Genomic DNA, 21,484 nt, shown 5'->3' with positions numbered 1-21,484 from the left:
ACAAACAGGGAGATTTCATTGCAATTTGTATCAATTTCAATCATTCACAAATGTACATAATTTCTTGCCAAAATAAATCACTCACACATCAATGTTTACATCTTTGCACACCCAATTAAACAGTAGAAACCTGAAATTAGAAGAACTTACAACTGAAGCAAGAACTCCCCTGCTGCAACAACCCAGTCTTCTTCTTCTTCCTTGAAGATCAATATGCATGAATCAAATCCATCAAGGATCGAAAATGATTCTCCTGGTTTTCCGAAGATCCCCTGCGTTGAATACTCATCCCCATTTTCGATCGCCGCATCGTTCCCGCAAATTCCCTTCGGTTGGTGCCTTTTCTCTGTTGGAGAAAGATTTCTATATTATGCTTTGCTTTTAATAAAGTGTTTATGGCTTGTTTGGATAGAGAATTTTTTTTCAAGATTAATTTTATTTATTGTATCTACTATTTTTTTAATAATTAATTCGATATCACATTGATATGTCTTGTATGACTAATTAGTTATTAGACGAGTTCGAGCAAATATATATATATATATATATATATATATATATATTATTTTGTTTAAAATTTTAGAAAACAAATTATAATATGAAAAATTGAAACAAGGCTATTATCATATTTTGGTTATAGAAAATATAATTTTTTTTAAAATAATTTGGAAATATATAATTTTGAATCTTCAAAAAACAATCGAATTCTATATCAAATTAAAGAAACCAACATGCCTAACCAAATATCAATGGAATAAATTTTTTACCAGATTTAGTAGCACAATTAAGATAGTCAAAAACGATAATTTACGTAAAATTGTTGGTCAAATATTATAAACTTGTATAATCGAGAGTTACTTATTTAGTAAGAGTTTAATTTAAAAAATATTAACTATATATTATTATTACCTATATACATAAGCATTACATTAACCATTTAAAACATATATATTTAAATAGAAAATTAACTAAAAAAATAATAAATAAATGACGCTATAAAAAAGTTAAATTTATAGAATCTTATTATTGTAAATTTAAAATCGTAAAAGTGTAACTATATAAGAATTTACCTAAAATCAGACTCGTTAACATTTTTTTAAATTGTAAAATCGTAATATTTTAATAGTTAACTCAAGATTTTGAGAACTTTGATCCTAACAATATTGTAAGTGGGGTTAACTAAGAGACAAGACAGTTGACCCAACTCGGATGACTAGTCCAACTCGATAAAAGAAAGAACACAAGGTTTATGTTTTTTCAACAAAGTGGAAGAGAAAATAGAATCGATCGAATTGAAACCCATAGAACTTTCGTGATCGCGGTCGACCGATACGTGTAATTCACAACACTATTATTATAACGAAAGGGAGGTCTTCTCGAAAAAATGGTAAAGACAGTCGGTGAACTCATTGGTTTTCTTTAGAATCTTCGAGATCGTTAATACTATTTTTATTTTTTTTTATGTATGTTTCTTGGTGAAAGCATTTGTGTCTTATGTTTTTATTATTATTTCTCAAGTGGTTAATCTCTTTGTGTTTCGGGTGTGTTTAGTGATATTTGAACACTCGTATTTTTATATTGTTTTATCGTTATATTTAAATGATTCTCATGCAACTCAAGTTTAAAATTACCTAACCATCAATGTACACATAGTTTATTAACCTCATTCTTATAAAGAGTTTATATTTATTGTGATTTTTCGATACGAGACATCACATATAGAATTACTCGATATTACTATATTTTAGTCTTCTTATTCTTATCCCAACAAATAATATCCCATACTAACTGTCAAAGAGTGAGGACAATCAACTATACTTCCATGAGGACTGGAAAATTTCACATGAAATGCTTAAATGGTGACTATGTAATATTAAATGTGTTAGTTGTTAGAATAAGTTGGTCTAAAGACATGAATGAATGTGTCTAATCCAAATAAATCTGCATTTAGAGAGCCCTACCAATAAATGTTTAATATAATTAGTTTTTTATTTGAATTAATTTGACCATCTTCTAAGTTAAATGCATTAAGTAGATATTTAGAATAAACATATAAATAGTTGTTACATTGTGTTCAAATTGTAGTCATTGAAATGTCATACACAATAATGTGGTTAACTTTAAATCTTAAAAGTGGGATAATCTACTAGTGAATTATTTCTTTTGATACCTGTCACACTTACTTTGTACAAAATAAGTTTGATGGTTGGACATAAATGAGGCATAATGGGATGATTTACTAACATGACAATGCATTGAAGTAACTAAAAGAGGAGTCTTTACTCTTGTCTATTAAGATAAGATGTATAATTTTTAAACATATTCTCACTCTAATATATAAATTTTGTTGAGCTATTATTTTGCATAAGCAGACTGATTTGTTTTATGATATAAAGTTTGATTTTTGTTATGACCACACATTAATAACCAAACATGAATATATAGTGATATGAAAATTAACACTTATGTAGCTCTATGAAATGTTCAACTAGGATTTTTTTTTTTTTTGTGAAATACTTTTTTTTACAGGTTTTATTGGTTCATTTAACATTTTATATCTTATCACTCAAAATCCATAAAAATTGTCTTTAGAGTCCTCCACGTTTTTTTTCTAATTTTAATTTTACAAAATTTGTTATTTTATTTGATATCTATATTATTATTTAATTCTTTAGATTTTGCATAGTATGAAAATTTATTTTTTATATGAATTAATTGAGAATAAAACTCTTTATGAAAGAAATAAAAAAATATGTGTTATTTTGATAACATTATATATTTTATTTATTGAAGAGGAAGTGGAGATTTACAAAATTATATAGTTTCTATTATGATAATAATTTATGTTCATTGGATGATTGAGTATTTAATTTTGCTTCTAAGAGAATATGCCTTAATTATGCCATCTCTGAAAAATCAATAAACTCGATACATTTACACATAATTATAAAATGGGTTAACATTGTGCCTTAATTGTTGCTCTATTACTTATTTGTAGACTTATTTGAAATATATTTATTTATCTGTAAATAAGAATGTGACAATAATTTGTAGACTTATTTTACAACAATTTGGGTTAAGGGCTTGTTTGGTTGGAATTATTTAAATAATCGAACCTAATTAAATATTATTTTATTATTTTTCATCCATTATATAGTTTAATTCATTAACTAAAATATTAAAATATATTACTTATTCTATTATCATATTCAAAATTTTAACCAAAATATCCATATAATATCACTTATTTGAAATATATAGTTAAATATAAAAAGTTACAACTTAAAAATCACCTAAAAATAATAATCTTTATCTTAAATAAAAAATAATGACATTTAGGACTTGCTTGATGAACATGTTTTTATAATTTTTCTTAAAAACTCAAAAATTAGTTTTTAAAATATTATGACTAAAATATCCCAATCAAATATGTCTTTTATTAATATAAAATAAAATATTTAAATAGAAGATAATTTTGATATTTAAATTAATAAAATAATTGATTAAATATATAATATAATTGTTAGGTTTTAAAATAAAAAACTTAATTTTATTTTAGTAATAAAATATCATATAAGCCCTAAGACCTGGTTATCTTTGTGTTTTTAAAAAAACTCATCCAAAATTAACTTTCTAATCAATCAATTCTCAACAATCACATTACTCATTTTATTAACTAAAATACTAAAATATTATTTATTTTAAATTATTATCTTTTATTTTATTCATATATATATATATATATCAATATTTTTTAATTTTTTTATCAAAAATAATCATCATTTTCTTAAAATTATCACCCAAAATTACTTTTTTCCGTATCTAAGTTTTTTCAAAAACCTCCTAAGAAAGCCTAAATAATTAATTAATTCAGCCTAAATAATTGAAAAAACCTCCTAAGAAAGCCTAAATAATTAATTAATTCAGCCTAAATAATTAATTAATTCTTGTTAGTTTCAACCAGTAGCTACTGACCACAATTAGCCAGATTTCCTTTTATGTGAGGTATCCTAAAAATATAGGAGACTTATTTGATTTGAAAATAACCTTTTTATGTAAAATTTATCTTTCTTTGGTAAAATATTTATGTTTGAATTATTCATTTCATAAATAAATATATATATATATATATATATAATATAACCCTAATCAGAACAAGACCTAAAAACTTATTTATTCTTGGATTAATTTAAATTATTTAAACAGAAAAATAAATTGTTTATACATAAAAGAAGCAAAAATTAAAACAAAATAAAATAAATTTTCAATTTCTCATATATAATATTATTTGAAAAAATGAAAGTCTATTTATAAGGTAACGAGATGAGGGATTTAAGTATAATTATTAATAAATATTTAACGATACAGCTATAGAACCGTTCTGATTGTCCTGCATTCACTATCGTGTCAGAGATCGATCGATCCATTTTCACATCTCACTCTACACTGACTGTCCTAATGTGGGAGAAAACGAAGAACAGAAACGACGAGGTTGAGGTTCGATCAAGATTCACGTATTAATTCCAGGTACTCTCTTTTTCCTTCGTCTCTATGTATTTATTTCGCTGATTCTCAAATGTTTATGCGGTTGTTTTTCTGGCTTTTTAGGTACAGATTCGTCAGGAAGATCGTTTTTTATTGATAAGGGATCTTCCGGGTCAGTTCTCTTTCTGTTTGTTATACACTAATGGGAAGAGGAGGGCAGGATAACGGAAGAAAGGAAGATTTGAGATCCAAATCTCAGGAGGAGGTTTTCCCAGCTTGGTCAAAGGATGTTCGAGAATGCGAGGTGAAATTTGGGGTCAGTCGGGAGCAAGGTCTTTCCAATGATGAAGTGGAGAAGAGAAGGCAGATCCATGGATTTAACGAATTGGAGAAGCATGATGGACCCTCAGTTTGGAGGTTGATTCTAGGTCAGTTTAATGATACCTTGGTTAGGATTTTGCTTGTTGCCGCTGTGGTTTCATTTGTCCTGGCTTGGTATGATGGGGAAGAAGGTGGGGAGATGGAGATCACGGCCTTTGTTGAGCCTCTAGTGATTTTCTTGATATTGATTGTGAATGCAATTGTTGGGGTTTGGCAAGAGAGTAATGCCGAGAAAGCACTCGAAGCCCTTAAGGAAATACAGTCTGAAACGGCTACTGTGATACGAGATGGCAGAAAGATTCCAAATTTACCTGCTAAAGAGCTTGTTCCGGGAGATGTTGTGGAGTTGAGGGTGGGAGACAAAGTTCCTGCTGATATGAGGACTCTAACTTTGATTAGCTCAACCTTTAGGGTTGAGCAAGGATCCTTAACTGGGGAGAGTGAAGCAGTCAGTAAGACTACTAAGCCTGTTTCTGAAGATTCTGATATTCAGGGGAAAAAGTGTATGGTCTTTGCAAGTACAACTGTAGTTAACGGAAACTGCATCTGTTTGGTTACTCAAATAGGAATGGACACCGAATTAGGTAAGGTACATTCACAGATTCAAGAGGCTTCAGAAAATGAGGAAGATACGCCGCTGAAGAAGAAGTTGAATGAATTTGGAGAGGCTTTGACAGCTATTATAGGAGTCATATGTGCGGTGGTGTGGCTTATAAATCTAAAATATTTCCTAAGCTGGGAGTATGTTGATGGGTGGCCGAGTAACTTTAAGTTCTCATTCGAAAAGTGCACCTATTATTTTGAGATTGCAGTCGCATTGGCAGTGGCTGCAATTCCTGAAGGATTGCCCGCTGTCATAACTACATGTTTGGCCCTTGGAACCCGGAAGATGGCTCAAAAGAATGCGCTTGTGCGCAAGTTACCTAGTGTCGAAACCCTAGGTTGTACAACAGTCATCTGCTCAGATAAAACAGGTACTTTGACCACCAACCAAATGGCTGTAGCAAAGCTTGTGGCTATGGGTGATAGGGAAAATGCTATCCGAACTTTTAATGTAGAAGGGACCACATATAATCCTTTTGATGGAAAAATTCAAGGATGGCCTGTGGGCAAAATGGATCCTAATCTTCAGATGATAGCCAAGATTGCTGCAGTGTGCAATGATGCTGGCATTGAAAATTCTGGAGATCATTTTGTTTCAAATGGAATGCCCACAGAGGCAGCTCTAAAGGTCAGATAAAAAAAGAAACTATCATTTTTATTATATGGAGTAACTGTTTCTAAGAATTGTAGACTTTGCCCAAGTAATTGAACAAAGTATAAACTTAAGCCTTGTTTGATGAGGGTTATTTTGATTTAAATTCAATAACTCCTTATCCCATCGTCATTCAAATCATCAGCCAAAATTACAAATTACTCTTATTACATTATTATTTATAACATTTTAAATATTAAATAATCAAGATATTTTAGTCATTTAACCCAAATTATTTACTTTTTCATCAAACTAGTATTTTTTTCAAAAACATGATTTATTCAAACAAGCTCTTTTAACTTTCTTTTAGCAGAAGCATGATGCATTTTTTTGTGAGGGTGATAATGACATCATGCATTGAGTCAAGGGAGTTACATGTTAGCAGGGTTAACTCTGTGTTGTTGAATGCAATTCGAAAAAGACCCATGGTAAAGAATAACTATCATCAAGGGTCAAATGTTATTAGGATTAGCAATGATGGGGAGATTTTTCTTCATTTATTCTTTATTTGTCAGAAATGAGCTCTTCTATTATTAGTTTCTATTATGTTCCCTAAGGAGGTCTTGTATGTCTTCTTGGAACCAAAATAATGGGTTGTTTGGTAAGGGGGTGATTATAGATTCTGGATTTGGTGATTTTGTGATGTTAATATATTTATAAACTATTAAAAAATGTTGAATTAATAAATCACAATAGTAGTTAAAATAATATTTCTATAAAGGTGACCCCTGCTAGAGTGGTCCGGTGGAAAGAGTCGACCTAAGAGACTAAAATATCACATCACGGGTCTGATTCCCACCGGAAGTGCTTTGAATTAAAGCGGAGGGCCATGACTGTGGGATGTCATGCTAGTTTTCTTTAATTCAAAAAAATATTTCTATAGAGGTGATTTTGGATTCATTTTTTGCCAAACAAAGGCCTAAATGATGATTGCACGTTGAGCTTATTTTGGGAAGACCTGGTGGGCCGAAGTTGACTGTACAGTACAGGAAGCAATTGAGTAGATACAATTATCTCTAATCACAAAAAATGGAGAACCCTTGTGTTGATATATGTTCCCTGAACTATTTATGTGTTATTTACCTGGTTAGACCACTAGAATTGTGTCATGGAAGTTCCTATCAGTTATGTTTAACTTCCATTTGATTTCCATATTTCCTTGTGAAATTTCTCTCAAGTGTTTGGTTCATGATTACAAAGTTCCCCTCTTATACAGGTTATGGCTGAGAAAATGGGACTTCCTGATGGACTGGATACTGGTACATCCTCAGTTAATGGTGATTTACTGTGTAAGTTATACATACTTCTGATACTGTACTGTATAAAATAATGTTTAGGCGAATGCTGACATCTTTTATTTGTAAAAGGTTGCTGCAATGCTTGGAATAAACATGAGAAAAGGGTCGCCACTCTTGAATTCGACCGTGATAGGAAATCTATGGGAGTTATTGCCAGTTCTACCTCTGGAAGAAAAGTGCTGCTTGTGAAGGTATGTGAACTTCTTATGCCTTTAATTATTACCTGACATTTTGGCGGTCTTTTCTGATTATTAGATATTTTACAATATCAGGTCTTAGATATCTCAGTGAGTTGCTGTAATTGAGATGTTCATGATTCTTAGGGATTTTTTGATGAGGGCTTTTTTATTAAATCCAAAAAAAAGCAACATCCTATCATCAAAAACCATCATTTCTTCCATCAAAGCATCAATTAAAATACCAAAGTATCCTTATTTTTTCATTCTTTATAATATTTTTAAATAATCAAAATAACCCACTTTCTCCTCAAACAAAATTATATTCAAATAATCTCATTTGTTCCATATAAAACCCTACATCAAACAAGCCTGTACTGTGAAAAAGTTAGGTGTTTGGTTTTGGGATGTAAAGGATAGGTGGTTGATCTTGAGTATTTTTCCTTTTGCCAATTGCAATACCATTTAGCAGACACCATTTTGTGCTCTCATTAAATAATATTATTACCTTTTAAAAAAAGACCACTCAGCAGATAGCAGCTTTTTTTACTCATTTGGATTTATTGTTTGTGATCACTCATTCATTTTGATCTTCTATTTCTTTTTCTAATCATTTAAGATTTGTATGGTAATAATGTAGGGTGCAGTGGAGAATGTGTTGGAGCGTAGCTCCTTCATTCAACTACTTGATGGTTCTATTGTGGCACTTGATCAAAGTTCAAGGAATGCCATCTTACGAAGTCTCGAAGATATGTCGACAAGTGCACTACGTTGCTTGGGATTTGCATACAAGGAGGATCTTCCAGAGTTCGCCACTTATACTGGTGATGAAGATCACCCAGCACATCAGCTTTTGTTAAATCCATCCAGCTATTCTTCAATAGAAAGTAACCTCATTTTTGTTGGTTTGGCTGGGCTTAGGGTAAGTTTGTGACATTTCTTTTGTTCTTTTAAGGATAGAAGTTAATTTTGCTTCCTCAACTTGCATCAAAGGCTTGTTACTTTTTAAAATAGCTCAAATTACTTCATGCTGGTAGTCTTAGCTCAAAATATTATGTTTTTCAAAAATGCATAACAAAACATTAACGTAGTTAACAAAAAAAATGATGACAGAAAGTATTTTGAGCCATTTTTAAGAGTTCAGGAAATAAGATTAGCCTGCTTCTGAGAAAGCAAAACGACTTTTTTTCTTCTTCTAGTCCTTCTCGTTATTTTATCCCATTATACTCTTTTTCTGGTAATATTTAGTAATTATGAGGAATGTATGACTTAGTTCCTCATCTCTACAGGATCCACCACGTAAAGAAGTCCGCCAAGCAATCGAAGATTGTAGAGAAGCAGGCATTAGAGTTATAGTTATTACTGGTGACAACAAGAGTACAGCTGAAGCTATTTGTCGTGAAATAGGTGTATTTGGTCAGCATGAAGACATAAAGTCTACAAGCATAACAGGAAAGGACTTTATGGATCTTCGTGATCCTAAAAGCCATTTAAGGCAAATTGGAGGGCTGTTGGTCTCCAGGGCTGAACCAAGACATAAACAAGAGATAGTCAGATTGCTTAAAGAAGATGGTGAAGTTGTTGCCATGACTGGGGATGGGGTGAATGATGCACCTGCCTTGAAATTGGCTGATATTGGAATTGCAATGGGTATCTCTGGGACTGAGGTATTTTCTCTTTTCTCTATTTTATTAAATAATGGCCCACTAGAAAACACCTGAATACAAAAAAAAAATGGTTCTTCAAACTTAATTGGGTGAGATTATGTTTTAAAACTAAACTTCGGTAACACAACTTGTCACTAAATGATGAAGTGCTTAAGTTTGTTTGTTTAATAACGGTTGTTTAAAACCACTTAATTATTTAAATTAAGCTAAAAGTTTGGCTTAATTTGATAAGTTGTGAATGTCTTAACTCGGGAATCTAGTCAGAGCATCCAAAAAAGACAACTTTAGCCCCTGAAATTTAATTTAATTACGTCGTTATAAGGATAAAAACAAATTTAAGTACTTTCATTTAATTCCAATTTATTAAATCAGCTTACATACCAAGTACTTCAAATTTTATATGTTTTCATTTGTTTTTTTTTAACACTGGAACTGCACTTAAATTCAGTATTCAAGCTTCAAACCTTAATTTTCAGTTTTATTAAACTCACCCTTAATTTTGAGACAAATGAAGCTTAGGAGTTCCCAATTCTACTTCAGACTCAATGTTCCAGTTGTGATTAGGTTTTATGAATCCAATTCGATTTGTGAACACTGGTTACACTATTCTCATCAATTAATCTTAGTCTGGGCCATAGATCTGTGGACATGTATAATTTGACATTTGTCACCAATTTTCATGATTTTCCAAATGCTCTTCATGACTTGGCTTCTTGAATTCATTCACTTGATTAGTGGTATCTTATTGTTTTGCATATATAAATATATCAATGTAGGTGGCTAAAGAAGCTTCAGACATGGTTTTAGCTGATGACAACTTTAGCACTATTGTTGCTGCTGTGGGTGAAGGCAGATCTATATACAACAACATGAAGGCCTTCATCAGGTACAATTTGATTATCTTCTATGATTTCAACATATTGTTAGATTTCTCTACTTTACTGACTTGCACTCCTAAAACCAATTAACTCAAAGGGAATTTGCACGTGTTTTTTATTTTATTTCTTTCCCCTACCCCCACCCCCTCTTGTTTTGATTAAGTTTATGCATAATCACATAACCAAAAGGGTTGGTCTCTAATTATTCTATACATCATGATTTCCAGGTACATGATCTCCTCAAATATTGGTGAAGTTGCATGTATATTTTTTACGGCTGCTTTAGGCATTCCAGAGGGCCTCATCCCTGTTCAACTACTATGGGTCAATCTTGTGACTGATGGACCACCAGCTACAGCTTTGGGCTTCAATCCACCCGACAAAGATGTAATGAAGAAACCCCCTAGAAGGAGCGATGACTCGTTGATCAGTACTTGGATTCTTTTCAGATACCTGGTAATATCTCTTCCCAAACCCCCTAGAAAGTGTTTCCAAAGTATTAATTATAATCTGATGTATGTATGCTGGTTGGAATGGCAGGTTATTGGGTTTTATGTTGGAATAGCGACAGTAGGCGTATTCATCATATGGTTCACTCAACATTCATTCCTAGGAATCGATCTAAGCGGAGATGGCCACAGTCTGGTCTCTTATTCTCAACTTTCCAACTGGGGTCAATGCCCAACCTGGGAGGGTTTCTCAGTATCGCCTTTCACAGCCGGAGCTCAAACATTCAGTTTTGATGCAAATCCATGCGACTACTTCCAAACGGGGAAAATAAAAGCAATGACACTCTCCTTATCGGTCTTAGTCGCAATCGAGATGTTCAATTCCCTTAATGCCCTCTCAGAGGATGGAAGTCTGTTGAAAATGCCCCCATGGGTCAACCCGTGGCTACTTATGGCCATGTCAATTTCATTTGGGCTGCATTTCTTGATACTTTATGTCCCTTTCTTGGCTAAAGTGTTTGGGATCGTGCCGCTTAGCCTGAACGAATGGCTTCTGGTGCTGGCGGTTGCGTTGCCTGTGATTTTGATCGACGAGGTTCTCAAGTTTATTGGCAGGTGTACATCTGGTTCTAGAAGAAGATTGGCGAAGCTGAAAGAGGAATGAGATGGAAATTTTGGAAAGAAACAAAAAAAGGGTTAAAATAATAAATGTGGCAGATGAATGGCTGCTCATGTTTTCATTTTATCATCCTATTAGCAAGCAGGAATATACAACATCAACATCATGGTTAGACATTGAAATACTCTAATCTTCTAGATTATTATTGTTATATCAACCTTTTCACTGTAGTTGAACAGCGGCATTTATCTAATTCAGATATTTCCATCACTTTTTTGTTGGAATGAAATTTTGTAATTTGGATTTTATGTTTTTCTTACCTCTCTATGGTTTGTTTGTTTATCTTCTTTTTTGTGCAAACTAAGATTATAAGTTACAAAGACCCCACAACCATGACCTTATTTCAAATCATAGCATTGTTAATAATATGAGATTTTGTTTTCTTAGGCAAATACTTTCAATTTAGGTGAGTAATTCTTCATTGAATCAAATTCAAGATTTTGCATTTTTAGGCCATACTTTCAAACTAGGTGAGTCAGATAGTTAATCAATCAAATTCTTCATTGAAATAGATTATGGATTATTTGAAAAAAAAAAAGCTTAAGAGAAGTCACAGCAAGATTCAAGACACTTGTATTTACATCACATTCCTAACAATTACCCAAGCAAATTAACATTATAACCAAACCCAATTTACAGTAATAGTAGCATCTGAAATTGATCTAAACAAGCTATTTATAATCAAAAGCTCTTAAAGAAACAGCAATCAATTTCAGATTTTTAAAAATGATTCAAAACCCAGTTTACATTGTAAAATTTTTGAATAGATTTCTTCAATACACTTGTATGTTCTAAAATTTTAAGCAAAAGAAGATCAATGCCAATGAAATCTGAAGAACATCAGTTCATTTGATTAAAGAGAACTATCAAGATTCAAAATCTAGGGTTACAAAGATGAAAAACGACATAGTAGCACTAACAAGACATTCGTAATTACAGATACCCAATTCAGAACCAACAAACACAAACCCTAACCACCAAAACCATAGAGAGTCCTTCCTTGCCTCTTCAAAGCATAAACAACATCCATTGCTGTAACAGTCTTCCTACGAGCATGCTCAGTGTAAGTAACAGCATCACGAATGACGTTTTCCAAAAAGATCTTGAGAACGCCTCTAGTTTCTTCATAGATCAAACCGCTGATACGTTTCACTCCTCCTCTACGTGCAAGTCTTCGAATAGCCGGCTTCGTAATACCTTGAATGTTATCACGGAGAACCTTACGATGCCTCTTCGCACCTCCTTTTCCCAAACCCTTACCTCCCTTACCACGCCCAGACATTGTCGATTCTTCTCAAAGAAAATCTCAAGATCTGTAGAAATTGTAGATCAAATGAACAATCAGGACATGGATAAACAAGAAATTGAATCAATTTTATGAATGCATTAGTAATTGAATGAAGATTAGAAAGGAAGAAGATTGTACCTTTGAATGAATGAATGAAAGATGATGAAGAAAATGGGATCTGGATATTGTTCTTTTATATAGGAGAGAAGGATTAAGACTTCGATCCACGTAGTGTTTCCTCTGATTGTTACTGGCCGTTGATGAAATCTTGGCGACGGTCAGGATCGGCTCTTTAAAAAGCACGGATGAATGACGTGGCTGTGCCGAGATTATTAGGATTTATTGCGCGGGATTTGTTGCCGCGGTACCAAAAATTTATTTTATTTTATTTTATTTAGAAAATGGTTAATTTGAATAGAATAAAATAAAATATTTTAATTAATTTAATTAAAGTCAGAGATAGCAATTTATTTGAATTAAATTTTCAAATAATTAAATAACTTTTTCTTTTATTTTTTTTCTATTTAAAAATAAATGAATTATTCAGATAAAATTATTTAAATTTTAATTATATAATTATTTCATCCATAATTGTTTAGTTAAAATAAGATTTATTAGATTGAATGATCTAATTTTGTTTGTTTATAATAGAGGCATCCTCTTTTCAAGATTAATTGAATGAATTCATTCGATTTCCATTATACCCTTACACTTTTTTCAATTTAAGTTCAATAGAATTAGTATATGTTGTTAATATATAAATAAAATTCTTTTTTTTTTTGTACCGTTTATAATTCTCTCTAAAGAAAAAAAAAAATCTATTTTTTTTTTTAAATGGAATGATTGAAAATTGAAGAAATTAATATATATTTATTATTTTTAAAATATTTATTAATATATATATATATATATTATAAAATATGTATATTTTAAAATGTATTTCTTATATACATTTATTTTTTCTTTTGAATAATTTATTTTATTGGTCAGTACCAACAAACAGAATAAATAAATAAAAATTATAGAATTTTTTTTCTATTATTTATTATAGAGACTATACAGGGCTATACAAATTTGAACAGTAGACTTTTGGGTAAAATAGATCAAACTTTTTATTGAAAATAATAACAAATAACTCACATTAAAACGTAGCTTTATTTTGACTCTTAACATTTATTTGGTCAAGTTTAATAATGGTGCAAGTGATTTGATTTGAAAAATTCATTAAAAATATTTGGGTCAGTTTTTCAAACAAAATTATCATAAGGTTGGTGATTAAAGTCAATAAATATCAGTCCCGTCTATCGGTATGTGTGTCAAAATTTGAACCTTCAAAAATTAATGTTCAATCCTTTACCACCAAATTTAAAAGACATTTATTAAAAACAATCAAAATACATACATATATATGATCAATTGGTTAATCAAATATTTTTTTAATATCTAAATCTTCAACAGAACTCTAGAACTCGATTTAATCGGTTTATAATTTTTTTCAATTAGTTTTTCATTAATTTTGTTTTTTGATTTTGCTTTCAAGTTACACCACAGAAATATCAGATGGACATAATAATATTATGTCACGTTTTATTCATATTCCACAATGTTGAGGAAAATATAAATCTATTGAGAAAGATTTGGGTTAAAAAATAGAGTGAATGATTAATATAAGCTAAAAGTATGGTAGATAATTTTTGGACCGACACAAAAACACGACCCAAATTAAACACGAAAATATTAGGTTAGAATCGTTTATTTTATTGTTCAGGTCAATCTCAATCTGTTGACCTGATTAATAAACAGGTCAAAATTGGGTCGATCTGAAATGATCAAAAGTATATATCCGATAATCCGTTTATAAGTTTCTTTTATTAACTTTTGTATTTGTTTCTACTCACTTCCTCGTTTTATTTTGTAGGAATTTTGTAAGTAGGTTTATGATTCAACTTCATTTTTGTGTGTTTATATTATATTAATTAGAAACATAGAGATGTGAATAAATTATATCGGGTTTGATCAATTGGTTCGTGTTCTGATCGATAAGGTCGTGTTCAGGTCAATCACAAATAAATATGTTAGATTCAAACTAGAGATTTTAACACGAATTATTAAACACGTCAAGTTCATGTTAGTATTGCTAGGTGTGAGTCGGTACGGTATACCTTAACTTCTATTCATACCTTATACCTTACATAATGTTTCGGTATAGAAAAAATGCATACATTTATCTTACCTTGATTTCAATATACCTTAATTTTGGTATGGTATCGATATTATACCTTTGATACCTAAAAATATATTAACTTAAACCAAAAAAATCAATTCAACTAAGAATAAATCAAAAACTATTCCTACTGCAACTTTCTTTTTACCAGAAACCTTGAACCTCATTTGTGCTTAATGTAATAAGCTCACAAACCCTTTTCCTTCGACAACTTTAAATGACACTTCATCGATGTCAATTTTATTTCACACATTTTTAGGTTAAAAGTATGTGGAACCAAAACACTTTCTTGTCTCATCGTCTCTTTCATCAATATGGTTTGACTTTCTCCACTTATTTCATAAAGTGGACTCAACTTACACCTTTTTAATAATTGATTTTCCAACCCACTAGTACTTATAGAAACGACTGTAATCTCAACTTGACAGTACTTGTATATCCCGATTGGTTTTTCGTTGATTTTGTTTTTTGATTTTGCTTTCAAGTTACACCACAGAAATATCGGATGGACATAATAATATTATGTCACGTTTTATTCATATTCCACAATGTCAATGAGGAAAATATAAATCTATTGAGAAAGATTTGGGTTAAAAAATAGAGTGAATGATTAATATAAGCTAAAAGTATGGTAGATAATTTTTGGACCGACAAAAAAACACAACCCAAATTAAACACGAAAATATCAGGTTAGAATCGTTTATTTTATTGTTCAGGTCAATCTCAATCTGTTAACCTGATTAATAAACAGGTCAAAATTGGGTCGATCTGAAATGATCAAAAGTATATATCCGATAATCCGTTTATAAGTTTCTTTTATTGACTTTTGTATTTGTTTCTACTCACTTCCTCGTTTTATTTTGTAGGATTTTTGTAAGTAGGTTTATGATTCAACTTCATTTTTGTGTGTTTATATTATATTAATTAGAAACATGGAGATGTGAATAAATTATATTGGGTTTGGTCAATTGGTTCGTGTTCTGATCGATAAGGTCGTGTTCGGGTCAATCACAAATAAATATGTCAGATTCAAACTAGAGATTTTAACACGAATTATTAAACATGTCAAGTTCATGTTAGTATTGCTAGGTGTGAGTCGGTACGGTATACCTTAACTTTTTATTCATACTTTATACCTTACATAAAGTTTCGGTATAGAAAAAATGCATACATTTACCTTACTTTGATTTCAATATACCTTAATTTCGGTATGATATCGGTATTAAACCTTTGATACCTAAAAATATATTAACTTAAACCAAAAAAATCAATTCAACTAAGAATAAATCAAAAACCATTCCTACTGCAACTTTCTTTTTACCAGAAACCTTGAACCTCATTTGTGCTTAATGTAATAAGCTCACAAACCCTTTTCCTTCTACAACTTTAAATGACACTTCATCGAGGTCAATTTTATTTCACACATTTTTAGGTTAAAAGTATGTGGAACCAAAACACTTTCTTGTCTCATCGTCTCTTTCATCAATATAGTTTGACTTTCTCCACTTATTTCATAAAGTGGACTCAACTTACACCTTTTTAATAATTGATTTTCCAACCCACTAGTACTTCTAGAAACGACTGTAAGCTCAACTTGACAGTACTTGTATATCCCGATTGGTTGTATTCTTTCGTCAACAAACTTTCTTGTCTTATTTTCATAGTGTTCCTTAAATATACTTTTACTCCGTTTAGGGGTTATAGAGAGTTTTGGTTTTAAAGTTGTTCTTAGTTATAGAGAGATTTGATTTTGAAGTTGTTCTTACTTTCTTTCGAGTCGTATTTTTTATTTAATATGAACTTGACAACACATTAGACCTCATTATATTTGTTTTAAAAAACCAAACATTTTATAGTGAAATAAAATAGTTTTATATATTATAAAATATAATGTAGATAGATTACATATATTTAATTCTATTATAATATAATTATATTTTGATTTTCAAAAATTATATTCGGTAATATCAAATTAATTTATTTTCTTATGAATTATATAATATTTAATTCTTAATTTATAAATATTATTTCGGTATAACTCGATATAACAAAATTTTGAAAATCTCATACATTTATCTTATCAATAATTTTGGTATCGGTATTAAACTTACATTTTTTTCGGTATATCAAAAATATAAATATTTTCGATATATTACGGTACAGTATTTTCGATATATACCTATAATTTTATTAATTTTTTTTCAATTATAAGTATCGCTCAACTTGTTAATTTACCAACCTGAAAACACTTATATAAAACTGACCTGAATTGTCAGGTTAAAAGTCTATCTCTATAAAATTAATTATATATAAGTCCCATCTTTTGTATTCTTCTAATTAAGGTCTCTGCATTTTGTTATCTCATTTACTTCTAAGGTTTTAGTTTCTATGCAAATGCTCATAATTAATACTTAAAAGGGAACATGTATACATTATTATTATTTCAATTTCTATATTTTAAATTAAAATAAAAAATATACTAATTTTATATTATAAATTAATAAAAATTTATATAATCTAGGTAAACTTTTAAACATGTTAAAACTTAGCTGGGTTAAACTTACATACTTTTTTTTCTTAGAGTGCATAGGTGTTCCGCCTTATAAAGTCAGTCCCCTCAACCTTAGAACAGCCGCAGCAGGGGGCATTTGGGGTGTCAAAAGAGGAGGGTGGGAGGCAGCAGGGGCAAAAGTGGGTGTCAAAATTTGACATGGGTGTCAAATTTTGTTTAGCCCAATGAGAGGCTGCCATGTGGCAAGATAATATCTACCTTTTGATTTTAGTTTTCTTATTTTAAAAATACATTTGAATAATAATTGATCAATTAAAAAAAAAAATTATATCAAAATTTTTTATTTTTCACGATCTATAAATAGAGACTTGGTTTGTGTCATTTGGACACCAAAAAATTTCAGAAATTTTCTACCATATTATCATCCTTGTTTGTATTACCTTTCTTTTGAAATCTTCAAACTCTTTCATGGATCCTTCACAAAACTACAACTTCTTTCCAAATTACTTCCCAAATCAAGCTCAAAACCCAAATATACAACCTTTGAACCAAAACATTGAACGTCCGGAAGATCCCATGAATACCGGAATCCATCCTAATATTCCACAACAATATATGATGCCACCCAACTTTAGAGTGTTTGTTTTATTCTTCGTTTTAAATAATATTTGTATGTTTGATTTATCAAGTGATGAATAATATTGTTTGTGGTTAAAAAAAATGAAATTATGTATATGTTTAAATGATGTGGAAGTGAGAGAAAGTGAAAAAGTAATTTTGATACCTTGAATAACACGCTGCTCTGTTGTATGACATGTTAAAAAGTGGGTGTTAAAAGAGGTGTTAAGCTGACGTGGCATGGTGTTAAATGAAAAAATTTGACACCCTGCTGTGGGTGGTCTTATAATATTTGATTATGGTTTTAGTTTTATCAAATCTATCACAACCGTTTGGTTTGTCGGTTCACCCCAATAAAATTGTCCAAACCGACCAAATATTTAAAAGTAATAATAATCGAGAGTATAACGAAGGTAAAAACTTGTTAATAAATTGTAAAAAAAAGATTAACTATTATTAATAATAGATAAATTTAATTTTAAAATAGTTAATTTATTTTTAACGTGATATTTAATAAAAAAAAATATCATAGTATAATACATTTGTGTTTTGAAATTTATGTTAGTGAATCATTAATTATGTTACGGATCTTATTTATATTATTGTATTTGTTCATATACATAAAAAAAAAATTATGAGTTGTTATTGATATATATTTAATTTATTATAACAAATTTGTCAATGAATAAAAACGATTAACCGAACAAATCGATTTTTTAACCGTTCAAACCGAATCGATGAAACTGTATCGATCTCAACGTTTTGAATGTAAATTTCGGTTAATAAACCAATCAAACCTGACACTCTTACCTATTATCATTTAACTTTGAGAATTTTTTTATTAAATAAAGAAGGATTAAACAAAGTTAACAATAACATCTGATCAATAAAATAATTTGTTAAAATTGTCCACCAAATCTATTGTGTCAATTATTTCCTAAAAAAATGAATTGAACCTTTTAGAAGAAAATTAAATAGTTTTGTATAAACATTTTTTTCCAAAAGAGAGTGCTTAAATATTAAAATCCAATAATGAATTAGATTATTTGTTTAATTGAAATTTTAGAAAAAGTTAATAAAGTATAAAAGTTGTAGCAAAGACATTGATTTGTGTAAAACCCTAAAACCTCAAATGAGATCAACAATAGGAAATGCATCCAAAGAGACTGGCAGCATATCAAGTAATCAACAATGGGCATATACAGAGAGGATGGAGCTTAGGGCTATGGGGCTTCCTCATTCCTACTTTTTTATATATATAATCACTTTTTTTATCTATTAAAATAAATATATATTTTATTTAATTATTTAAAATTAATTTATCATTCAATATAAATAAAACAAAATCAAAGGTATTTTGATCTTTAATAATAATAAAAAAAATTAATCAAACAAAGGAAAAAATAACAAAAACCCAAAAATTTAATTATTTGAGTATTTTTATAATTTATGGGTAACTTTTATCTCTCAATTTTTTTATATTTTGTTTAAAATAATATTTTACAATAAATCATTATTATTTTTAAATAATTAACATTAAAATAATAACATCAACAAAAATCTACTTATTTCAACTTTTCAAAAATAAAATATTTGTTTAGTGGCTTAAGTGATAATTTTTTGTAAATCATGTCATTTTGATTCCTTCTAGTTACACATTATTTCATTTTTTTAAGTCCTTAACTCTAATTTTTTAATCTATAAATATTTTTTTCAAACATAAAAATTAAATTATAATCCAATACCAAATTGGGTGAAATTAGAATTTGAATTATAATATAATACCAAAATGACAATATCAATGATAATTCCAAATTCAATTTCAATAATCCAAACAAACCATTAAAGATCAAACTAATGTGACAACAAAAATAAAATAAAAATGAATTAACAACAACATGATCCAATATCCCTCCAAAGATGCCCACAAATGAATTATGATAAGTCTTTCTCCCGAGAAATCATCAACCAGCATCTGTTTAAGGTTTAATGGCTGGTTTATAACATCAACTTGTCCTCAAGCAAGTGAGAAGATACACCCCCTATAAACACATACAAAATATATATATATATATATATATATATATATATATATATATATATATATATATATATATATATATATATATATATATATATATATATATATATATATATATGTTTGATATCATATTCATTATAAAATCATTGACTTTTACTCTTGGATAGGGATTAGTCCTAGCTATCAGCTAGCTAGGTTTGTGCCTGTCAAATAATTAATAGGTTCACTTTTTCTTTTACTTCCACTATATCTCTTGCACTCACACCATGGTATGGACCCCCATTCCCCCACTCTCACAATTCAACTCACCACCCTTCACTAAATACAACTCCAATTCTCACAAATCAAAAGCCTTCAAACTCATATGTTTCTACAATTCAAAGTATGTAAACTATTTGAAACATCTCATCTAAACAAACATTAATTGGAGCTACAATGTATGTATGTATGGTTGTTATTCTCTTACCTTATCTTAGCATCTAAGCACCATAAGTGAAACTCATGACATTTGAACCAATATCGAATCAACTTACCTCAATGACAATGACTCCAACAACGTTTTTAAGATTCACTTTGTCCTCAAAGACCATGACTTATATGAATTGGTCTATGGCTTTCAACATCAGCAAGGGAAAAGTTGGAGTTGACTATAGAAGTTGACACTATATCTATAACTCACATTGCCTTGGGTGGTTCAAGATCAATGACTACTTTTATGACTCTTTTCAACCTTGAGATAGAGCCAATTATGGGACATGTGGTTGGAGTTGCCACAATATTAGTATTGGAAACAAAGGCAATTTTGCTTCGGCTCAATCTTCAACTCCAATTGGTTAGAAATGAAAGAGCACAATGTGGGTAACACATGCCTTACAATGGGATCAAAATAATTGGAGCTAGCTACTCCTATTGAGTAATCATTAATTGGACTATAGATAAATCAGACATTAATGATTACTCAAAAACAGTACTATAGATGAGTTTTTTTTCTTCAATAAGAGCAACACAAGAATCTATCAAGGATTTTCCCTTCCAATTCAATGTCTATATTCTCCCCCACACTAACTAATGTATTTTATCTGAATAGTTTATTGGGTTATTTAAATAATTCAATTATCTCTTTATCAACTAAAATACTAAAATATATTTGATTTATTTTCTACACAAATATTCATTTATTAAATATTAATATATCTATGTCTTTTTCACAATAACTCAACTTTTCATAACCACATGCCAAACTTCAATACCCATTATTTAAATAGCTCAATTCGAACTAGTTATTAATCATCCCCATGTCTTTGTTGGACACCCATAAGAGATTCTCCATATATATTCTCTAAGTTAGGCAAAAGAACTTGATCATGAACTGAGTAAGACAATGAAATGAGATTAAGATATCATTTAATTTGGATATAAAACTATGACATATTGATTGGGAATTATTTTTTATATAATGAAACACATGTGCATGGGGGATCATAGATGGATCAAGTTTGTTTAACCACAACAATGATTTTTTTGACAGTTAAT

At 29.8% G+C, this 21,484-nt stretch overlaps 2 protein-coding genes across 2 annotated transcripts; one reads left to right on the top strand and one right to left on the bottom strand.

Annotated features, from left to right (window-relative positions):
* The first annotated feature begins 4,371 nt into the window (after positions 1 to 4,371).
* LOC124917106 (calcium-transporting ATPase 4, endoplasmic reticulum-type-like) lies at positions 4,372 to 11,514 on the top strand. The gene is made up of 9 exons (XM_047457643.1): positions 4,372 to 4,527; positions 4,609 to 6,097; positions 7,338 to 7,410; positions 7,489 to 7,610; positions 8,236 to 8,517; positions 8,885 to 9,262; positions 10,039 to 10,148; positions 10,368 to 10,596; positions 10,681 to 11,514. The coding sequence occupies exons 2-9, from the start codon at positions 4,688 to 4,690 to the stop codon at positions 11,251 to 11,253; spliced, it is 3,177 nt and encodes a 1,058-aa protein (XP_047313599.1). The 5' UTR covers positions 4,372 to 4,527; positions 4,609 to 4,687; the 3' UTR covers positions 11,254 to 11,514.
* A 575-nt stretch (positions 11,515 to 12,089) lies between these two features.
* Positions 12,090 to 12,805, bottom strand: LOC124917090 (histone H4). The gene is made up of 2 exons (XM_047457642.1): positions 12,695 to 12,805; positions 12,090 to 12,581 (listed from the first exon to the last, which is right to left on the bottom strand). Exon 2 carries the CDS (start codon positions 12,548 to 12,550, stop codon positions 12,239 to 12,241), a length of 312 nt encoding a protein of 103 aa, XP_047313598.1. The 5' UTR covers positions 12,551 to 12,581; positions 12,695 to 12,805; the 3' UTR covers positions 12,090 to 12,238.
* Between the last annotated feature and the right edge of the window lie 8,679 nt (positions 12,806 to 21,484).

This window comes from Impatiens glandulifera, chromosome 1 (assembly GCF_907164915.1).
Source record: "Impatiens glandulifera chromosome 1, dImpGla2.1, whole genome shotgun sequence".
Lineage (NCBI taxonomy): Eukaryota > Viridiplantae > Streptophyta > Magnoliopsida > Ericales > Balsaminaceae > Impatiens > Impatiens glandulifera.
Note: the sequence above shows the minus strand (reverse complement) of the source record. Positions and strands in the feature narration are given on the sequence as shown.